Genomic DNA, 20,555 nt, shown 5'->3' on the forward strand with positions numbered 1-20,555 from the left:
GGGCAGGCTTTCACTTCCTGAGGGCGGGGGGAGCAGGCCCGAGGTACCATGGGAAAAAGGCCCCGAGCGACAACAAGGAAAGGCAGGGTGTACGGTTCCGTGGGACCTTAACTTTGGAAAACCACCACGGTCTCCTGCTAATACTATTGCTTTTCAGTTAAACACGCGTTTCCCCTTCACTGTCCGCAATAATATTAGGTCTTCAAGAAAAGTAATTTTGTAAAATTAATGAAGAACACACAATAATTTGCATGATTTAATCTTCTAAACAACTGATGTTGGGTAGTAGATACTGATATCACCCCCAACTTACAGATGAAGAAACTGAGCCTCTGAGATTACGTAGTCATTCAGATGTCACAAAATCCGATTATTGAAAATGATCCTGGTGATCATCCTGTGTTACAGAAGAGATATGACATATTCAATGACAATCATACATTCTTCTAAGAAAGTGACTATCCCGATGGACGTGCTCTGCTCCTGTAATACAAGCAGGGAAAGAGGGAGTCTAATGAAACTGAAGTTGTCTTTTACCCTTCCTTTCCTCAACTATTCCTGCCAGACTCTCAAGTTCTTTACAGGACTCCCAGCTCATGTCAATCAATGAAAAGATTCAGAATTCGACCCGGAAAATAGGATATAATTAGTTTTTCCTACCCTTCCTAAATTCAAAGCTCTTAGATGATTTGCTAATTTTCCACAGAAAGACTGACAAGCAGCTGTTTGCACTGCATACAGGAAAAGGGATTTCCAGGGAATTCATCCATCATAAGCTTCAATCCATGTGAAGGATATCTGGGCATCTTCTGCAGTTCATTTCCATGAGTTCCCTATTGTGAACATGGTAAAAATCATCCTTCCCCTTTCCTGTAGGTCAGAGGTTATTTTCCTCTAGTTGCTAATAGTATAAGTGACCAGGAGTTACTGAAAATGTGCATGTTGAACTAATAGCAGATAGATGTTTAAGAATAAATTGACAAAAATTTCACTTCATGCCCCTAAATACTGATTTAGAAAGGCAACACAAACTTAGAAGGGAAAATAATTTTCTTGGTCTGTTCAGGCTGTTGTAAGAGAATACCATTGACTGGGTGGCTTATCAACAACAGACGTTTATTGCTCACAGTTCTGGAGGTGCCAGCATGGTTGCCTTCTGGCGAGGGTCCCCTTCCTGGTTCAATGCTGACACCTTATTGCTTTGTCCTCATATGATGGAAGGGGCTAGGAATCTCTCTGGAGCTTTTTTATAAGGCATTGACCCCATTCATGAGGTTTCCACCTCATGACTCAGTCACCTCCTAAAACCATCGGATTAAGCATTAAGATTTCAGCATGAATTTTTTTTGGGGGGGGGGGGACACAAAACATTCAGACCATAGCAATATCTAAATGTTACTGCTCAAATTATAAACCTTGAGTACTTAAATGACAGACCTCAGTCCTTTTTCCCAGTGTGCTTTCCAGAGTAACCTGATGGAGGAGACATACACTCCAAACAATGACAAGAGTCCCAGGTGGATAATATAAATGAGTGAAATAGTCTCTTGATGGAGCACATGCCGTCTCTAGAAACAGCCACTGGTCATCTCCAGGCAATAGCTGCCACACAGGCCTCTTATTGCCAGATCTTCTAATTTTTTTTCAAGAAAAGCCCCCAAAATGAAGATTTTCATGTGAAACCTGTCCATTTTAAATGTTGGCTTAATTTTTTTTTTAAATGGTGCAGGCAAAATAAACCACCTGCATTGGTAATTCATTCATAATCTCTGACAATTACCCAGCTATTCTGCAGCCTCAAAGTCAAGTGAAACAGAGTTGAAAAATAAAATCCTACATCGGTATTAAGCAGTATTACATGCATCACCCCATCCCCCATTCCTCATATTTGTAGCCTGAAATCTGCTGTCCCTCCAAAAGAAGTCGCTTGTGGTTAAGTGGCTTACATATGCACACGATTAGAAGCTAACAGCTATTCAAGGAATATCAGGGCTTTTCTTCCAAAAGGCGAGTTGTCAGACATACCTCATTTTTAACCATTCTGCAATGGTCTGTGGACTTAACTATCTGTCCTTACCATGACCGTGCCAGCTGGTGTCATTGTTACTGGCTGGCTTGTCTCATCACCCCTGCCCTCGATCGTGTTCAGTTTTGCTCCATCCCGCTGTGAGACAGTCATAATCCTTAACAACTAGGAACAAGCTTGCATGCGCATACATGAATCCCTTTATAATGAAAAATACCAGATAATAGTTTGCTGAGCAATAAACAAAGTATTTATTCAGCACCCATGTGCCAAGCACTGTGCCAGGCACTGTGGTGGATACAAAAATTTAAGACATGGTCCCTGCTCTTAAGGAGCTTACATTCTCATGAGGGAGAGAAGACTGATATACATGAACCAGCTAGGAACAATACAAGACAATATATAATTTAGTGCAGGACGATGTTGTACAGCCTTGCAGTGTTATAGGGATTCAAAGAAGATAGACAATGAAATAGGCCTTACAGTCAAGGTCTCTTGAGGAGCCAGGAATGGGGCCAGGCCTTGAAGGACAGAAGAGAATTAAACTGAAGTTCCTGTTCAGTAGAAGTAGGAGTAAGGTTCAGGGGAAGACAAAAAGTATGCATTTGATATTGGGGCTTCCTAAGAACTTACTGTGGATTTTTGAGCAGAGAAGTGACTTGCTTATACAGCAGTCAACAAACTGAATGCAAACTTGTAAAGTATGTAAGCAGCTTAGGTGACACCCTACAGAAGACTGAAAACAATGGCAGTACCGTGATGACTAGCAATACAGATGGCACTTACCTGTCAAAGGAAAACATAGCCACAATGTAAAATGCGGGCTACCAAGGATGGCTGACAATCCGAGGCAGCCCTTTACCCAACTTGCCAATAGTTCCAATATTTCCCAATTTTCATAGGCCCCAGAGACAGAGCGAGGGTTTTATCACCCAGATGAAGGACTTGGCTGCTCTCTGCCTAGAGAGGCTATACAAGAGGTATGAGACATACTAGGACATACACGAGTGACATAGAAAAAGAACGAGTGGAAGAGAGAAACAAAGAGAAATAAATCCATAGTGAAAAATACACACCCAAATGTATAAAGTGTATCTCCCACGGAGATGCAATTTGCACGTCCATTTTTTTTAATGAACATATTCTGTATTTCTACAACAAAAAAGCTATGCCTTATCAGGTGTGCTTTTCAGTATTACTGGTAGAATCCAGGAATCCCTTAGATTCTATGTATGTCAGATAAACTGGTCACAAAACTCCATGTATCAAATCCTACTTTTCAGTTGACTTGTGTTAAGAAAAAGAAAGTGTTCTGGAAGAACCAAGATTGAGAGGTAAGCTGGGGAAGAAGTGAGGACTTTTCCTTATGTCCAGGTGAGCCTAGCTTTCTTGTTGAGCAACACAGGGCCAGGGATGGTGGCAGCGGGACCGGCCACACAGACTAAGGTCAGTGCTTGAAAGGACCACTGCCCAGGACACAGTGTGGTAGCATAGCATGGAACCCTGCCACTCGGAATTCTCATCCCATAAAAGCAGAGCAACCCAAATCCCATAACTGACTGCGTTTAGGCCATAAATTCAAATTTTGTTCCCTGTTTTACCCAGTCAATAGTATGTTCAGACATCCCCCACTTAAATGAACAGTCAGTGATTGGATTCTAGGATTAAAATTTTACCACAAAAATTCCATGAATTGGATAACTCAAAGTTAACTAAGGGAGAACAAATAAAACTAGATACTAGAACAAATAAAACCAATTTCTAGCCTCCAAACAAAAAAAAAACCCATCTAATTAAATTCAAGCTTTCTTGAACAAAGACAACATTTTAAAATCCCAAAAGGATAATACATTCAAGATTGGCTATTTAAAGATTTTTTTTAAAACCACTTACCAGAAAAAAAGCAGTCCTATTAACCCATGTTCCATAAAATGCCAACAATCAATCAAATTCAAAGTTATTGACTAGCAGCGTATAAAGTACTTCCGTTAAATTCCATTACTTACATATATCCCATTTAGATTTAAATATATTAAAAAACTTTTCACTTCACAAACAATCTGAAAATTCCCATTTAGGATGCTGATTATGTTAATCTAAACCTCATGTTCATCTTTCTAAGGAAAATCTCACATTCTAGAAAGCAACCACTTAGCCAAGCTGGAACTACTTGGAAAATGTTCCTGTGCCTACATACTGTCTATTAAAACGATGTGAATTAATCCCTTTCTTTGGGGTGTCCATTCTATTCCTCTGGGCTCTCTGAATTAGTTAGGCAGTGTGACTGAAAACCTTCTGAGCCCCAGAAGGGTGAGTATTTTGGGCAGGTACTTAGTGAACCACCGGTGCTAAGTGCCGACTTCTGTGGCCCTTGTCCGATTTCTACCTGATTGGGAAGGTAAACCAGGTGCTTGGCTCTGAAAGCTCCTTGGCTTTTCACGACGCAGATGATACATGTTCACCAGCCAAAGACCCAGGAGAAATGTATTCCTGCCTAACTGGTACCTGTTCCTCTGGCTCCAAAATCAACATTCTAACTTGTCTTCCTGGTGTGAAAAAGATCTTTCTGTTCTTTTCCAAAATGGTGGCCATCATCTGCCTTTCCCTGGATGTTTCTGAACGGAGAAATGAAAGCAGAGTTAATAAATGAGAAGCCACAGTAGCTTCGCGCCTACCTGACTCTCCTACAGCCGGGTTCCTATTGTTACTGGAGCCACCCTACCCTCTTTTTCCGATGTTGTCTGACAACTTGAAGTTTTGTAAAACCCTGACGGAGAACAAACCATCTGGACAACAGAAGCAAATTCTCTTCCTGCTGGAGCTGGCATTCTGCTAGGAAGAAGCGCGTTCAGCCACAGTGCGTCAGCCACGTGTTTCTAGTCTTGAAATGAAATCCAGTCGAAAGCTGTGAAGACACGGGAACAGCGGGCATGGAAACGACTCTGAGCTCGGACCTATGCAGGAGAGCTAGGAGACACTGTGATAATTTAAAAGATCACACACAAAAGCGTTAATTCAGTGAGAGAGAGACGGAATTCAGTTTTATTTTGTCCTCTCTGAAACTTCCATTTACACCACGGCCTCATCTATCAAAGAGGAGGAGGAGGAGGAGGAAAAAACTCTGCCCGTCACCAAAGAACTCGGGTACTCGCTCCTTAGAGGCGCAGGGTCTTTGTTTCTCCAGTTTCTTGGCTCCGAGAGATTACACTTTCAGTACCAGCGTAGTGAGGAACCACTGGCAGGAGGCTGGAAATGTCTTCTGTATTAATCAACGTGCCATTCCATAAAGTGCTTCTGGAGTTAAAATCTTGTCAAGCTGTCAAAAGTGTCCACACTTTTGCAACACAAAGGATAAAAGAATCCCAAGGGGTATGTCACTGAGTCCTTCCCAGCTGGGTCTCATTATTGGCACCGCTGCCTTAACCGCCGAGGCGCTGGCCCTCACCCCAGGCAAAGCCTCCTGGCCGCTCTTCAGGGAGTGGATTGTAATTTGGATCTTCCTCTGGTGTATCAAAAATAGCCTTCCTAAAAGACAGGCAACAAATATAGTTCAGTCACCTTAGGTCCTCAGTCCTCCAAGGTCAAAAAGGTCCCATGGGGTTTCTACCAACTGCAAGCATTATATCTGCCTACCAATGAAACAGTTAACATATTTCAAAGGCATTCATAATTATTTCACATTTACATCAACTTTTACCTCCTTTACTAATCTTTACTACAAAAGCAAAGTATGTTAATTGTAAAGAAAACAGGAAATACATATGAGCAAAAACATCCTGACTCCCTAGAGGTAATTATGTTGATGTTTTCATTATTCTTTTGGATCTTTCATACATGTAATTTCACAAATGTTAGATCATAGTACTTCTGTTTTGTAACCTGACATTCACTAAATCTATCATGAATGTCTCCCTACAACTAACGTATCATCCAACATCCATTGACAGATGAATGGATAAACAAAATATTATTCAGCCTTAAAAAGAAAGGAAATTCTGACACATGCTATAACACAGATGAATCTTGAAGATATTACGTTAAGTGAAATCAGCCAGTCATAAAAGGACAAGTACTGTATCTTTCCAATCATATGACGTACAGTTTCAGTTCTGTGATATGAAGAGGTCTACGGAGAGACAGCGGTGACAGAAGCACAGTGTGAATGTACTTAATGCCACTGAACAGTGAGCAAGGATTACCAGGGAAGTGACTTGAGGGAACTTTCTAGGTGATGGTAATTTTCTTTATCTTGATAAGAGGTTGGATTACATAGGCGTGTGCACTTATGAAAATCCATTAGTTGACACACTTGAGATTTGTTTATTTTGTTGCATATAAATAAAAACTCTAGTTAATGATATATATATACACACTAAAATATTCAGAGAATTAAGTATACTGGAACACAAAAATGGATGGAGTGACAGCTAAGATGCACAAAAAAGCAAGAATAGCAAAATATAAACTGTAGAATAGCATCTCTGTGGTGGGTAAATGTGACTGTATAATTTTGTCCTACTTTTCTGTAAATTTGGAAATTTTTATAATAAAATATTGGAGGAAAAAATACAGAAAGGAAAAAAACTAGAATGAATCATGTGGAGTTGTACCAGAACTGGGAGTATCAGTATAAACCCATGTTTTAAAAATACAAAGAGCCAAAAATATAGATGTATCTACACTCATATGCCTACATATAGTTCCCTTGCCCTGTTCACTGAGAGGACTTGGGAGCAGCAATACTTCAAAGCAATTAGCACATCTGGCACCCAGACCTTGGGTTCTAAATACCATTCTCCACTAAAAAGGAACTAGGTCTCCTTTAAGAAACAGCTGATTCTAGGACTGGTCAAGGAGAGCACAAGATGAGCCTGGGATATCTTGTTGGGCTAAAAAGTAATAAACTAGTTAAGAAAAGAAAAATGGGAGCATGTTGAAAAGTACTTAGAAGCCAGTTTGAAGGGGCACCCCTTGGCCAAGTCTGGGACAATATAAGCATCAAAATAAACAATGATAACAAAGGATAATCCATGAATAAAACATGAAATCATGGATTCATGCAGATATAAATGAATTGAAATTTGATAAGAAAAGAGACGTTTACATTGTCTCAAAGTACCTCCCCACAAAACACTTAATTACAAAAGAAAAAAAGTGACTTTGTGGTGGAGAAGCCCCGCAGATACCTTAATTAAATAATCAAAAGTGATTATCACCACTTTGGCAAATTCAGCAAACTGAAATCCTGTGCCAATGGGCTGCAATGAGAAGACCACAGCATCACTTCTCAGCTATTCCTGCCGCAGCTGCAAAACCTGAACCTAAATGTGAGGGAACGTCAGACAAACCCAAACTGAGGCATTCTACAAAATGGGCTTATACTCTTCAAAAACGTCAATGTCATCAAAGTCAAGGCAAGGCTGAGGAGCTGCTCCAAACTGAAGGAGACTAAAGAGACATGATCACAAAATGCAACACGTGGACCTGAACTGGACTCTTCTGCTACAGCGAACTTCATCAGGACAGCTGCCCGAAGTGGAACTGGGTCTGAGGATTAGTGTTTATTTCCAGATTTTGCCTACGTAGAAGAGTGCCCTTGTTTACAAAAAATACACATTAAAGGGGGTCATCGGGCATTAGATTGAGAATTTACTTTCAGATACCTGAGGAGGGAAAAAGTCCTCTGTACTGTTTTGTAAGTTTCTGTAAATCTGAAACTGTTTCAAAATTTTCGAAAAGAAAAGTCATAGGAACCATGAGACACCACCTTATAGCTATCAAACCAGGAAAGGGTAAATACAACACCTCCCACATTTGCTGAAGATTCAGGGAAATGGACACTTATACGTTGCTGGTGGAAACGTAAATCTAAACGTCCACTCTGGATGGTGGTTTGGCAAGAAGCCAAACAGCAATTCCACTTGTAGGAATTTATCCTTTGAAAATAATCACGAATGTGTGCGAAGGATGTGCTTCTTGTGCTATATATACGGATGTGTAGCCACAAGGATGTTCACCACTCCAGCCACGGGAGGAAGAGCAAAAAGGATGTCAGTGTCCAGGAATAAGGGACTCGTAAATCATGCTCCATTCACAGCAGGGGGCATCATGTAGCTGTTACAATTTTGTAGGACATTTATGATGGAGAAGTGATTGTGATACATTACATTTAAAAGGAGGTTATGGGATAGCATTTTTTTTAAAGTACATAGACCGTAAAAGACTGATGAATACATACCAAAAAGTTATAGCAAGAGGTAGGATTACAGAGGATTTTACTTTCTTCTTTTTGCTGAGCTATTCTACAACAAACATTTTACAATAAAAACTCCCATTTTATTCCTAAAGTGAAAATTTTTTAATGCAGTATATCCAGAGGACACACAATTACGGTGAAGAAAGATGTCCTATAAACCAAAGCTCTATCCTCAGGAAAAACGTGCAAAAAAGGGACTTGCTTAAAAATCCCACAGCTGGCTGGTAGAACAAACAGCCTCTACTTGGCTTCCAGTCCAAAGCTGCTTCCACTTTACTTCACTGCTTATCTCTACCACCGTCTGGAAGACCAGAAATTCCACCATCAGAAACTTCCTTTTAGTCGTTTTGCCCATTTTGCTATTGTATCCCTCTAAACACAGACAGCGGCCTTCATGAAGCTAGTAGGCTCGTCCCTGGGACAGGAGGTGCTGCTTGTCATCCGGGACGGCAATTACCAAGTCACCCTCGGGACATCCTGAGCCTGTTTACCTTGCTCCTGCCACAGCTGTCTGCTCCTGCGTGATCCAAATGCCAGATTGCTCAATCTGCAAATATTTACCGGCCTGAACTCCTGCATGCCAGCAGCTTTGGGAGCCCAGAGAAAACAGACCACGGACCCTGCCCCAATTTATCTGCAAGGAACATGCAACCTGGTGTCAAATACTCACAGAATAGATGGTGTTTTCAGAATTCTTATTCCACCCGGCTGATTGGGAAATACATCTTCCAAGAAAAAATATATGTGTCCAACCGCAATACCTAGAGTCAACCAGAAATAAAGGATGAGGGAGAGGAGTAAAATTTCGATGGCAGGTGGATCTACCAACAAAAATTCCTTATATTTAGCAAGAAAGGTCAATATAGTTATTCAAAACTTGAAAACTAATCTTGTAGCCTTCGAGCATACAACTATCAAATAATCCTATTAACAGCTATATATGAAGGCCAGACAGAGTAAACATGAAAAATAGTGACAAAATACATTTGCAAGTAAAACAGAAAAGTAGTGATAAGGATCTTACCCAAGAGGTCCACAATGATTGAGTTCCCCAACAACAAGGAAAAGCCCATGAGCACCCAGGGTAGAAAGGGGGCCTGGAAATTGAGAAGGCCGAAGAAGTTCATGCGGACATATGGGTTCCTTCGGCTCCACACGTAGACAAGCATTATTGTAAAGGCCTGGCCCAAGAAAACTAAGCTCACAAACAAACCAAATAGCTAGCAGTTGGCATTAAGGAAAACAGCAACATTAAAAGTGTAATAGGGCAGACTGGGCAAGAGAACTAAGGACTGTGTTCTAACACACGTTTGAATTGGGAAAGGCGAGCAATAGTTACCTCTTCAGAAGAATAAAAGCCCCCAGATAATTACCCAGAGCCATCAGGCAAAAGCCTGCTGAGGCCACGTCATCTGGACTGTTGCTACTTCAAACTGATACTCTGCTTTCATGAGGTTCTTGCCTCTTTGGAATATGTGTTCATTCCTCGGTCAGGAATTACATGAAAGCTCACTCACCACAAGCACCTTCACACAGGTGAGTAAAAGCCAGCTGGAGCAAAACCATCTTGTCAGACAGGGCTACATTCAAGTCTGGTACTCAGATGACAATTCTTTGTCTTTTTCGAAGTGTTTTATCCATTTTGATGGTGACCAAATAAATGTCTTACCAACTTAGCTTAAAAGTAAAGTACACTCATCAATGAGAATTTATCTTAGATACTTAATAGCAACCCACCTGGGTTAAAATTTCCTCTGACTTGCTCACAGCGGAAGAGCATCCTGTCCAACCTCTAGGCTTAGAAAGCTGTCACATAAAGTGTGCTGTAAAATAAATAGTGGGCGCCTGAAGCTAAAATCGGGGGGTCCTGCATTTATCTGTCTGTTCAGAGTATCTAGTGAATTTCAGGAAGCAGACGAAAAGCTTTAGAAAGAGAGAGGGTGTTCTTTAATATTTTCCTGTATTTGTTCTATTTGTTGAAGGATACGGTCATTAAGAATCCACCAAAAAGGAACATAAATACAAAGTCTGCTGTCCGACCTCGGAAAGAGCCTTCTTCTAGCATTCGACAGTAACGATATCTTAAGTTCCAAGTTAAGAAAATGTTAAGTATACAAATATTAAAAAAGTAAAATTTAATGTATCACAAAAGTATACTTGGACTCCACGATGTCTGTAAGAAGTCAAGCCTTCGCTTTCATAAGAATGTTTATGAGAGGTAGTAAGGTAACTTCCCTTTTACCAGGCATTTTAGGCAAGGTGAAGAGAAGACCAGCTCCAAACTTTACAAAAACTGTTCCTGATTGCAGAACCAAGCCAGATGTCGCATACACATGCTTCCAGTCACCGACTACACCTTTTCAAATCTGTGCTGTCTTTCCCATGATCAGGCACACCCTAATCTACACCATCCTTGCTTTTACACAACCTAACGTGGAGGAAATCCCCATCAAGAAGCACTGTGGGATAATCTGCTTTTTCAGGCCAAGTAATTACACATTTCTATACCTCAGTCAATAGGATGCATTACAATGAAAAAATTTATTAGAAACTTACCAGAATGATATACCATACATAGGAATCCATCCTACGACAGGAATCCTGTCACCCCTAAGAGGCCCTCTGTCTACTGAGATGAGCTGAGCTGTAATTCCCCTCTTAATCCAGAGGTTCAGGGTGCAGGAGAAATGCTCTGCTCAGAGACCCCAATTACCATTTGACCAGAGCACAACTCTTCCTCTTTTTCAACAAACTGGAACCTAGTGAGCCTGGCAGACATAGCACTGTCTTTGCAGCCAGGAGAACCAGCAACTGAGATCCAAAGAGATCTCAAGTTCTCTATCCTCCATGAACTCACTTCCAGGTTGTGTTTTTCACTTGGTACATGCTGGTGTTATTCTGTAAGTACATCTCCACCAAATCACTTCTGCTCTCCCTTGATCAGATCTGTAAGTGGCTTGTGGGCAGAAATGTAATCATTTTATGGTTAAATACCTCCCATTTGAATAAACAGAGACCTACAAACACCCTCAAAACATTACTATCTGATCAACTACTCTGCGTACCACTGAGCCAGTACACAGGAGAAGTTACAGCTAAGACAGTAACAAAAATAACAGGTTAGTTAGTTTCAAACTTAATACTGTATTTCCTAAGTAAATCTAAAGTTTTTATGCTAATCCCACTTAGTAAAGGATACAGAAAAATCATGTTAAATAAAAAATTGAATCCAACTGGCCCAAAAAATAAGAAATTGGTGATTAGCCTCCATATCTGTTAAAAGAAAAAAAAAATCAAGAGAAAGACAGATTAAGTAAAATATACCAAGAAACATTTCCATATTAAGACAACCACATCCCATGACTACAATGGTTGAAAGGCCATGGATAGGTGGTACTAAGTTCTGAACCCAAAAGTGGGGGACACACAAACTGACACTGAACTTTGTGTTGCTTCTAGGTGAAAGTCTGAAAGATATCACTCGGCCTCTGAAATTTCTAAGGATAATAGGACAGAACGCTTGAAATTGTGTTGTTGTTTTTTTTTTAAACCCATACCATATGGTCAGGCAAATTATGGGCAAAGTTTGCTGGAAAGACCAGGTTAATCTGCAGAATAGGAAACTGCTTTCATATATGTAGTATCACAATTTAATGACTAGTCTCCAGACACCAGAGAAAAACTACAGGGATCTAATATCAATTGCTAAGAAATGTTTCTATATTAGGCAGGCAGAAACACCCAGAGTAAAGAGTAACTCTAAAGCAAATACTCAAATTCTTGTCTGAACAAATAGCCAACTCCCTACAAGCAAAGACCTAATGCCCTAATAATTAGAGTCTAACTGGTAGATACACAGACACTCATTTTCATATTGGAAACCCTGACAGATTTTTCTCCAACCAACCCATCCACACTTGCAATAAAAATGACTACTCAACAATGGTAGCGCACTTAACATTTACAGTGTTTTATTGTATTCTGTTATCTCATGTGATCTTAATTATCCTGTGAGATGAGCAGGCTGGCACTCCTACCCCCATTTGATGTATGAGGAAGCTAAGAGATTTGGATAATTTTAACGTTGCCTGCCCAAGGACACACAGTGTGTACAGGGAGACTCTGAACTCAAGCCTAGAAGTCCTAATTCCAATGCAGATACATGGTGTCATCAAGAGTTTAACCCCAGGCAAAACCAAGCCTTGGATCCTTGGATGGAGCTATAGCTCCCAGCAAAGGCGATGTGAGGAGAGACAGAAGAATGCAGCAACAAGGGTGCACAGGACTGCTTTATGCATCATTAAATTCTTAAGGATTGGTAGCTATTAAAGTTGAACAAACCATTCAGGATTGTTTACTACATACTAACTGCATCCAGGATTTTAGAGTTCTCAATCTAGTGAGGAAACAAGCATACAAATCAGTCTAAGCACGAGGTGAGAGACATAAAATAAGCGTTTGCAGAGACCCTAGGGACATTAAGGAGGATGAATCTGAGAAGGGTACACAAAAGCTGCATCTTGAACGGCAAGCTGGAGTTCAACAACTATAAAGTCAATGAACACATTTGAGACAGAAGGAATAGCAGGTGTAGAGGAAGAATTACTGGCTTTTGGATTTCTCTCTCACTCCAACTATAGCCTATATGATCATCCTAGAACAGGAAAAGACATCTCTCTTTTAGCATTCTAGTTACTGGAAAGGACTGTCTCTCATTGTAATCTAATAAACTGGCATGTTGTTTTAGATGTCAGTCTTCTGGAGTTCTATTTGATCCCTGAAAGATGGATCAGTGCACTAAGAGAACTGAGTTTCTGAACTGGACCACAGTGATAGCACCCAGGTGATGGACAATATAAGGGCATAAGAGACTCCCCCTGGACAGCTAGCCGATCAGTCTCTTCCCAACCTACAATATTAACTTTTAACCAGTGACTCCCAAATACAGGAACTGTACACATCAAATCAAAACCATGCAGAGAACTTTAAAAATAAAATGCAGATTTTTAATTCCTCCCCTTCGTGATTCTGGTTGGGTACATGATCAGGAGCTTGAGAATCTCTCAGATGTTTCAGGCTGCAGAATCACTGCTTTGTACTTTCACCACCCTCCCTTCCCCCACATTAAGACTTATAAGCAAACAGTCCCACTGAATTCTTTTTTGAGATAGTATATGGCAGATTATCTACTAAAAAGAAAAACATTTTTAAAAACCAAAACATTAATGGTGGACCACTTACCTGAAAGTGTTTAAAGATTAATTCAGGATTGAAGTACAACTGAAAAGGTGTGATCAATTCCAACTGCTGAAATAGAAAAAGGGCTTCTTAAAGCAAATCAATCAAGAAAAAAAAAGATTTACAACAAAAGACTCATTTAGGCTTTCTTCTTAGGCTGGAGTTAAAGGTTGGTAAAGAAATGTCTAGAACAGGCAAAATTCTATGTATTCCCCAGTAGTTAACGCAAAATAAAAGTCTGATGTTTCAATAGTTGAGGCTGACATGAAGGTATGGAAGGGAGGTGGTGGTATCTTAAATACAGGGTAGGTAAGAGCAGCTACTATGAATCTGCCCAACATAGGGGCACCACCTGAAACAGCTGTGTGAAGCAACACAATTCACTCAAAAGAACCGAGACTCAATACCTTGCCACTGTCAGGGCTGGGTGCTTCCAGCCAACCTCTATATTCAGACTCTCTTTATTGCAAGACTTTTCCCCGTCGACAACTTCTAGCTTTCCATCCTCAATATCTGTATTTCTCCACTAAGCGGACCTTCCTCCTCCTAGTCACCACTGTATCTCTTGGCTGCCGCCAGAGTTCTCAGACACGTTTCCTGGGTGGGCGGCTCCCGCAGCCCTGACTTGCTATGGGTCCTGCCTTTATCTCTCGGAAACTGACCCGCTGTCCTGATCCTCCACCCCTCACGGTGCAGCACTCCCTTCTTGGGTCACTGGATAAGCACTCCCGGGGCCACTCCGAACCCCAGAGTGAGCCCTGTTCGCCTCCACCCACCCTTGAGACCAACCCCTCTGAGCTTCCCCAAGGCCCAAACCCCAGTTTCCCAAGGACCCAGTCATATCCAGCCCGATTAATGAGAAGGTGGCGCTGCAGCTGCTTACCACAGCGGCGGTGGTGAGGACGCAGGCGGTGGTGTAGGCGCGGCTAACCGGTGGGATCTGGAGGTACTCCAACCGGAGACTCTGGTACGCCATCTTTCCTACCGCCGCTTGCCCACCTCCCCGCCCCACTTCCCCTTCCGCCAGTCAGTCCCGGCGGCGGGGCGGGATCGGGGCGGGATCGGGGCGGGATCGGGGCGGGATCGGGGCGGGCCCGCCCAGGACGCTGCTGTCCAATCAGCACCGCCCAATCGGCCATCCACCAATCCCTAGAGCCCGAAGGAAAGAACACCCGCCAATTACGAATTGCGTCTCCATGGCGGCCCAGCTTCGCTTCTCCACCCACCAACGTAGCAGGGAAGAGAGTGAGTACTAATTCCTCCCGCCAATCCCTGCCGGCCACAGCTAGCTTTCCCGCCCGGCCCCTTCCCGTCCCCAATCCAGGCAGCCAATCAGGAGCGTGGTGGCATCCTGCCCTTGCTCTCGTTCGCTGTGGCAGATATCGGTCGGAGTTTTGGGGAGCCGGCGGCGCCGCCTATCTCTGGCAGCAGACGGTGGTTTAAAGGAGGTGGCGGGAAGCCGGTGTTTGGTCGAATTCGTCTCCCTCATGGTCGCCTGGGTAAGTGCCACGGGGTTGCATTTTTTCTGAAGAGGAGCGGGAAGAGGTGACACTGGGTGAGGCATCACAGTCTGGCGCTGGAGCGGCCTGATGGAGGAGCGTCGCCGGCGGGGCGCGAACCTCTTCCCTCAGGTCCCGACATGCAGCGGGGGCGCGGGGCGTGCCGGGAGCCAGCCCTCCGGCCGGAAGTAATTCCTGCCCCGCGGTAACTCTGCTCGCCGAGGTGCCCTGGGCGCCTCCCGAGGCTCCCGTGCAAATAACGGATTAGGCCGTACTCCTCCTGCTTGCGGAGAAGATAGGCCCGTGATGATAATATCCTAAAGTAGGACTTGGTCAGTCCTCGAAGAGAGGTCCTGATGGGAATTCAGGGGAAGGGGAGAGCCCCAGGGAAGTTTATTGAAACCGACCCTTGGAAGATATTTGGTCAGGCCTCCTTTCTTGAGGGAAAGACATCTCAGGGAAAGGATATTGATTGGTTTGGTTGGAACAAAGAGTAGTCAGATCATGGCAGGCAAAGTTAAGAATATTATCCTTTATTCGGTAGATTATAAGGAAGCACTAAAGGTTGTTGGAATAGGGAGTGACCATCGAGTCTGGTAGTATATAAGGAAGGAATTAAGGCTGGAGAGAATGTTTTTTGTTTGTTTGTTTTTTTAAGGATACGAATTCTTAATTTATAGTAGAAATCTGAAGAGCTAATATGAATGAAGTGATGCTCACCTTTACTGGTAGTCGGAGAAATACGCTAAAATTTTTTTTGCCTGTTTCTCAGATGTCACCCTCACAGCCTATTGGTAAAACAGTGCTGCATGCTTTGCTTACCCTGGTAAGGGAGGAACACCTCGACAGAGCTTTGGCAGTGTCTCATGGGGATAACAGGCAAGATCGGAATTTTTTTTAAAGAATGGCAAGTTTGGTTTAAAGTGTATTTTTCAATTTGGGGGCTTGATTAGGATTGGGTAGAGATCATGAAAAGCAGTCCAGCATTGGTAGAAACAGCTGAGCCAAGGGTTTCAGAGAATCTAGTTGTAAGGATTGTTGAGGCTTCCCACTGAAGAGCTGATCAGTCTTTTGGGGGGGTCCATAATGAACAATCAAGCCATTTGGACAATGAAGATATTATTCTGGTTTCCTAGACTAGTAGAGGCATGCTGATGTAAACAATAAGTTGTGTGGGGAGGCAAGGGGACTTGATAGTTCAGTCCTCAGTATCCAACCTGTATATGCGGTAAAACAATTTTGCACCTATCACATTTGCAAAAATTAGAATTTTGAGTAATACCAAGTGAAGGCAAAAACATGAAAAAGAAATTCTGATATACTGCAAGTGGGAGGGTAAACCAGCCTAGCCGTACCCCCCAACCCCAGCCCTACTATGTCTTGGAGAACATTTTGGCAGTATTTAGTGAAATTATGTATGCATAAATTGTATGGCCCAGCAACTACTGTCTATGTAAATACCCTGCAAGTCCTTGAGGAGATGTAATTGAAAAGTATCCATTACATTATTTCTGGGAGCAAGGTGCTGAAAAAGCAAACTGAGTGTCTGTCACAAGGAGAATGGGCACATCAAATATGGTGTATTAATGGAATACTTCAGTCAGAAACAATGAAGTATAACACTGAAGTGTAATAACATGAATCAATTGCAAACATGTAAAGAAATACGTAAACCATTCACGCACAAAACTATATTTTTCAAGACTATACAGTTGACCCTTGAACAGTGTGGGGATTAGGGGTGCCAATCCACCAAGCAGTTGAACATCCTTATATAATTTAGAGTTGGCTCTCCATATATGTGGTTCTACATTCACGGCTTCAACCAACCGGGATTATGTTGTACTTTAGTATTTACTCTTGAAAGAAAGCTGCATTATAAGTGGACCTGTGCAGTTCAGACCCATGTTATTCAAAGATCAGCTGTATATCTAAAACCTGTTAAAGATAAAATTAAAGATGAATTAAAAAGGCATGCATTAAGACACTGCAGTCGGTTCCTGTGGGAGATGAAAGAATAAAATAAGTAAGAGAGGACCTAGCATGGATCAAAAATAGAGTGCCATGAAATAGGAAGTGTTATCACTTCAATTATGCACATGTAAGGTCCTTAAAAAAGAACAGAGTGGTTAAGAAAGGTCAGATGATGAAGGTCCTTGTAAGCCATATGAAAGAGTTTGAAATTGATGCTGAAGGCATAGGGATATTAAAATCCTGTTGCGCCACAGAGTCCTCTCCACAAGACGTAGAAAAGAAAGCAGTTTTATTACTGAATAAGCATATTCAGATTATAATGCATTGTAGGTAATTTGTGAATGAGATTACAAAGACAGACAGAAATTCTACCCTATTTATACAGCTAAGCCATTATAACCATTCTGTTTTTAGCCATTGCATAAATTTTCAAAATTAACAGCATCTTGCTGCATAAAAAGATTTGACTGCACCACTTGCTTCAGATTTTTTCATAAGGTTCAACCTAAATTTATCTGATAATGGAAGTAGCCATTTGTTTTAGCAAATTACTTTGTCTGCAGGAATAGTGAAACTTCTATTTCTGTGCTAAGTGTATGCTTACAGCTCAGGAAAAGTTCCCTAGGTTTAACTCCCCCAGTGACAGGGAGGTTGGAGTGCTATTTTCCTAGATGTTTACATTTGAAAGGAATGACTCCCAGACCCTGGAGAAAATGTCAGGGTTGTTGCTCAGCTTCCAATGGGATCTTTTTCAGATGGCTGGGTTGGAAGGACAAGGGAGTTGAGGACATTGGCAAGGGAGTTGTTGAAGTGATGGATCATAGAGCCTGAAATGGATGGGGGAAGAAGCAAAGTGGGAGAGACTGAGAGCTAGAGAGAGAGCATTAGAGGGCTGAAAGTCTTGAAGATTAAGGTATAGTTAAGAGTCTGTGAATGAGTGTTGGAAGAATAGCATATGAGGTTGTGGTCAAAAAGTAGGAGCAGTTGGGGAGAGAAGATACACGTATCAACAGCCAGGTGGTAAAAGAGTGCAGATGAAGGTCATTGAAACTCAAGAAACTGAGTCCGGGGCATTGGTTAAATCATCCATCTAAGCTTGAAAATTGTCCTGAATAACAGAATTCAGAAGGCTGAGCCATAGTCCAGAATCCTCAGTAAATGAGAGGTGAGGGAAATGGACAATGCGGGGGAAGAAGGAGAGATTCTATAACCTCTATGCTGATGGAAAGAACCTCAGAGAGGCAATTGGTTTGTATCCAGTTGTGGATGAGTGCGGCTGGAAGTAGCATCGGGTTTCAATAAAACCCTTATTTTTTGTTTGCTTCTTTGTTTTGTTTTTGTTTCTTTTGCCATCTGCAGTGTGATTTGTTACTTTCATCAAATGATTTTTTTTTAACTCAAATGAAATTTTTTCTTTCTACATTTGCAGATTTTTCACAGTCAAAATTAACAAAGCAAAATAAGCCAAGATGTCTGTTGATCCAATGACCTATGAGGCCCAGTTCTTTGGCTTCACCCCACAAACTTGCATGCTCAGGATCTACATCGCCTTTCAGGACTACCTCTTTGAAGTGGTGCAGGCTGTTGAACAGGTTATTCTGAAGAAGCTGGATGGCATCCCAGACTGTGCGATTAGCCCAGTCCAGATTCGTAAATGCACGGAAAAGTTTCTTTGCTTCATGAAAGGACGTTTTGATACCCTTTTTGGCAAAATGGAGCAGCTGTTTTTACAGTTGATTTTGCGTATTCCCCCAAATGTCTTGCTTCCGGAAGATAAATCTCAGGAGATGCATCCTTATAGTGAGGAAGAATTCCAGCTTCTCCAAAAGGAAATTGAACAGTTACAGGAGAAGTATAAGACTGAATCATGCACTAAGCAGGCCCTTCTTGCAGAATTAGAAGAGCAAAAAGTTGTTCAGGCCAAACTCAAACAGACATTGTCTTTGTTTGATGAGCTTGAGAATGTCGGCAGAGACCAGGGGACTAGCGATTTTAGGGAGAGCTTGGTGTTCCTGGTCCAGAACTCCAGAAAGCTACAGAATATTAGAGACAATGTGGAAAAGGAAAGCAAAAGACTGAAAATATCTTAACTTCTAAATAGTCAAAGGGGCTTGTCAGAAGGTAGAATGGTAAGGGATTTATGCCAATGACTTTTCTTAGCCTAGTGAACTGTATATTTTGGGGAGTTTTCTTTGTTTCCTCTTTCTCAGTTTCCACATCTTCCCCTTTTTTTGGTCCACTCTCTTGAAGCATCCATGCACTGTCCTGAACCAATAGGCCTCTAATAGGTGGGAAGGGATTCTTGGTTCAATAATGACTCATTTTGGGGGCATGATTGAAGAAGTAAAGCTTTCCCTGGACTTTCAAAGATATTTGTAAAACTTGTACCTTGGTCATGAGTCCTTTGAAACCTTAATCCTTTTGACTTACTCTTTGGATGAGAGCAAATAACTAAAAGGTTAAATGGACATGATCTTTATTAACCAGCCACCACCCTGTGGGACAGCCGACACAGACTTTTTGTTCTTGCCCAGTAACTTTTCTCACGTGAGGAAGTTAATAACTAGCTGAAGGAAGCAAGTAGCAGAAAAAACAAACAACCATGATCTTTAGAAAGAAGAAAGAAGTTTTTGTTTCTAAAATAAATCCTTTCCATGTCCAAGGCCTTGGTGGTGTTAAACAATTTACTGTCTTGGGGCCTAGCAGTGGAAGACACTGGACGAAAAAGAAGCAGATCTCACTGGCCTAGAACAGGAAGCCTGGACCATACTCATATCAAAATTTATGTTAACTAACTGTTAGGTATTTATACCTTTAAAAAAAATGCTTCAGTTAGTTTTGGAATCTGTCTTGTATCTAATATTTAATTAACTTATTTATTCACACTCATAAGCATCAAATATTTAGTACTCTGAATGATAAATTTTAAATGTGTCTTGTGCTTAAATTCAATGGAGTCTAATTTTTCCTTTTGTAACTAATCCATGTAAAATGTTAGCTCACCCAAGGAGAGGGGAGAAACGACAGCAGTTGCTCTTAAGGAATTACTTGCCTTCCATGTCTTCCTGAAGAGCAGGATTTAGAGTTTATCCTTCACATAGAAGTGTAACTTAAGGTATTATTATTTGCAATTAAATATTCATCAGTTTAGGAAGCCTATGTTTACCTGGAGTGTATTTCTTGTCAAAGAGTCCTTTTTTCCAATCCTGTACATTATATATGTTTTAAAAACTTTGATTTGTGATTTTCTGCTGTATATACTGTCACAGTATGCCTCCTTTAGAATGACTTTCTACCCAAATGATTGATTTCTTTTTTTAATTTAAAAATTCTTTTACACATATGGAGCTTATTTAAAATCTCTTAGTGTATTGGGTTGCATGGCGGAACGGTATGTCTGTGCCTGGTTCCTGGAACCTGTGATTGTGCCTTATTTGGAAAAATGGTCTTTGTGGGTATGATTACGTTAAGGATCTGGAGATGAGATCATCCTGAATTATCTGAGTAGGCCCTAAGCCCAATGCCAAGTGACTTTGTAGAGGGAGATCTGAGACAGATGAGG

At 41.5% G+C, this 20,555-nt stretch overlaps 2 protein-coding genes across 7 annotated transcripts; one reads left to right on the forward strand and one right to left on the reverse strand.

Moving 5' to 3' along the window:
- Nucleotides 1–5,040: 5,040 nt before the first annotated feature.
- On the reverse strand, nt 5,041–14,889 carry DERL2 (derlin 2). 2 transcript variants are annotated; one of them, XM_010954651.3, is made up of 7 exons: nt 14,404–14,585; nt 13,524–13,589; nt 11,482–11,555; nt 10,270–10,363; nt 9,307–9,502; nt 8,953–9,043; nt 5,041–5,551 (listed from the first exon to the last, which is right to left on the reverse strand). In XM_010954651.3, the coding sequence occupies exons 1-7, from the start codon at nt 14,494–14,496 to the stop codon at nt 5,446–5,448; spliced, it is 720 nt and encodes a 239-aa protein (XP_010952953.1). In that variant the 5' UTR covers nt 14,497–14,585; the 3' UTR covers nt 5,041–5,445. The 2 variants fall into 2 exon arrangements, with proteins under 2 accessions (XP_010952953.1, XP_045372414.1); XM_045516458.2 differs by lacking the exons at nt 9,307–9,502; nt 10,270–10,363; nt 11,482–11,555 and having other exon boundaries at nt 14,404–14,889.
- Nucleotides 14,882–20,345, forward strand: MIS12 (MIS12 kinetochore complex component). 5 transcript variants are annotated; one of them, XM_074342429.1, is made up of 3 exons: nt 14,882–15,019; nt 15,792–15,926; nt 18,423–20,345. In XM_074342429.1, the coding sequence occupies exon 3, from the start codon at nt 18,463–18,465 to the stop codon at nt 19,081–19,083; it is 621 nt and encodes a 206-aa protein (XP_074198530.1). In that variant the 5' UTR covers nt 14,882–15,019; nt 15,792–15,926; nt 18,423–18,462; the 3' UTR covers nt 19,084–20,345. The 5 variants fall into 5 exon arrangements, with proteins under 5 accessions (XP_074198530.1, XP_074198531.1, XP_010952954.1 ...); XM_074342430.1 differs by having other exon boundaries at nt 15,792–15,898; XM_074342431.1 differs by lacking the exon at nt 14,882–15,019 and adding an exon at nt 15,080–15,351.
- The last annotated feature ends 210 nt before the right edge of the window (nt 20,346–20,555 follow it).

This window comes from Camelus bactrianus, chromosome 16, assembly GCF_048773025.1.
Source record: "Camelus bactrianus isolate YW-2024 breed Bactrian camel chromosome 16, ASM4877302v1, whole genome shotgun sequence".
NCBI lineage: Eukaryota > Metazoa > Chordata > Mammalia > Artiodactyla > Camelidae > Camelus > Camelus bactrianus.

Bases quoted from the DNA above. Each gene is read 5' to 3' on its own strand.
- DERL2 (XM_010954651.3), bottom strand. From the start codon at position 14,496: ATGGCGTACCAGAGTCTCCGGTTGGAGTACCTCCAGATCCCACCGGTT. The intron at 9,503-10,269 runs GTATCCTTCAAC...GCCAACTGCTAG, and splicing joins TTGGTGGATTCTTAATGACC to CTATTTGGTTTGTTTGTGAG. The intron at 5,552-8,952 runs GTGAGTATTTGA...CCTGTCTTTTAG, and splicing joins CTGAAAACACCATCTATTCT to GAAGGCTATTTTTGATACAC.
- MIS12 (XM_074342429.1), top strand. From the start codon at position 18,463: ATGTCTGTTGATCCAATGACCTATGAGGCCCAGTTCTTTGGCTTCACC.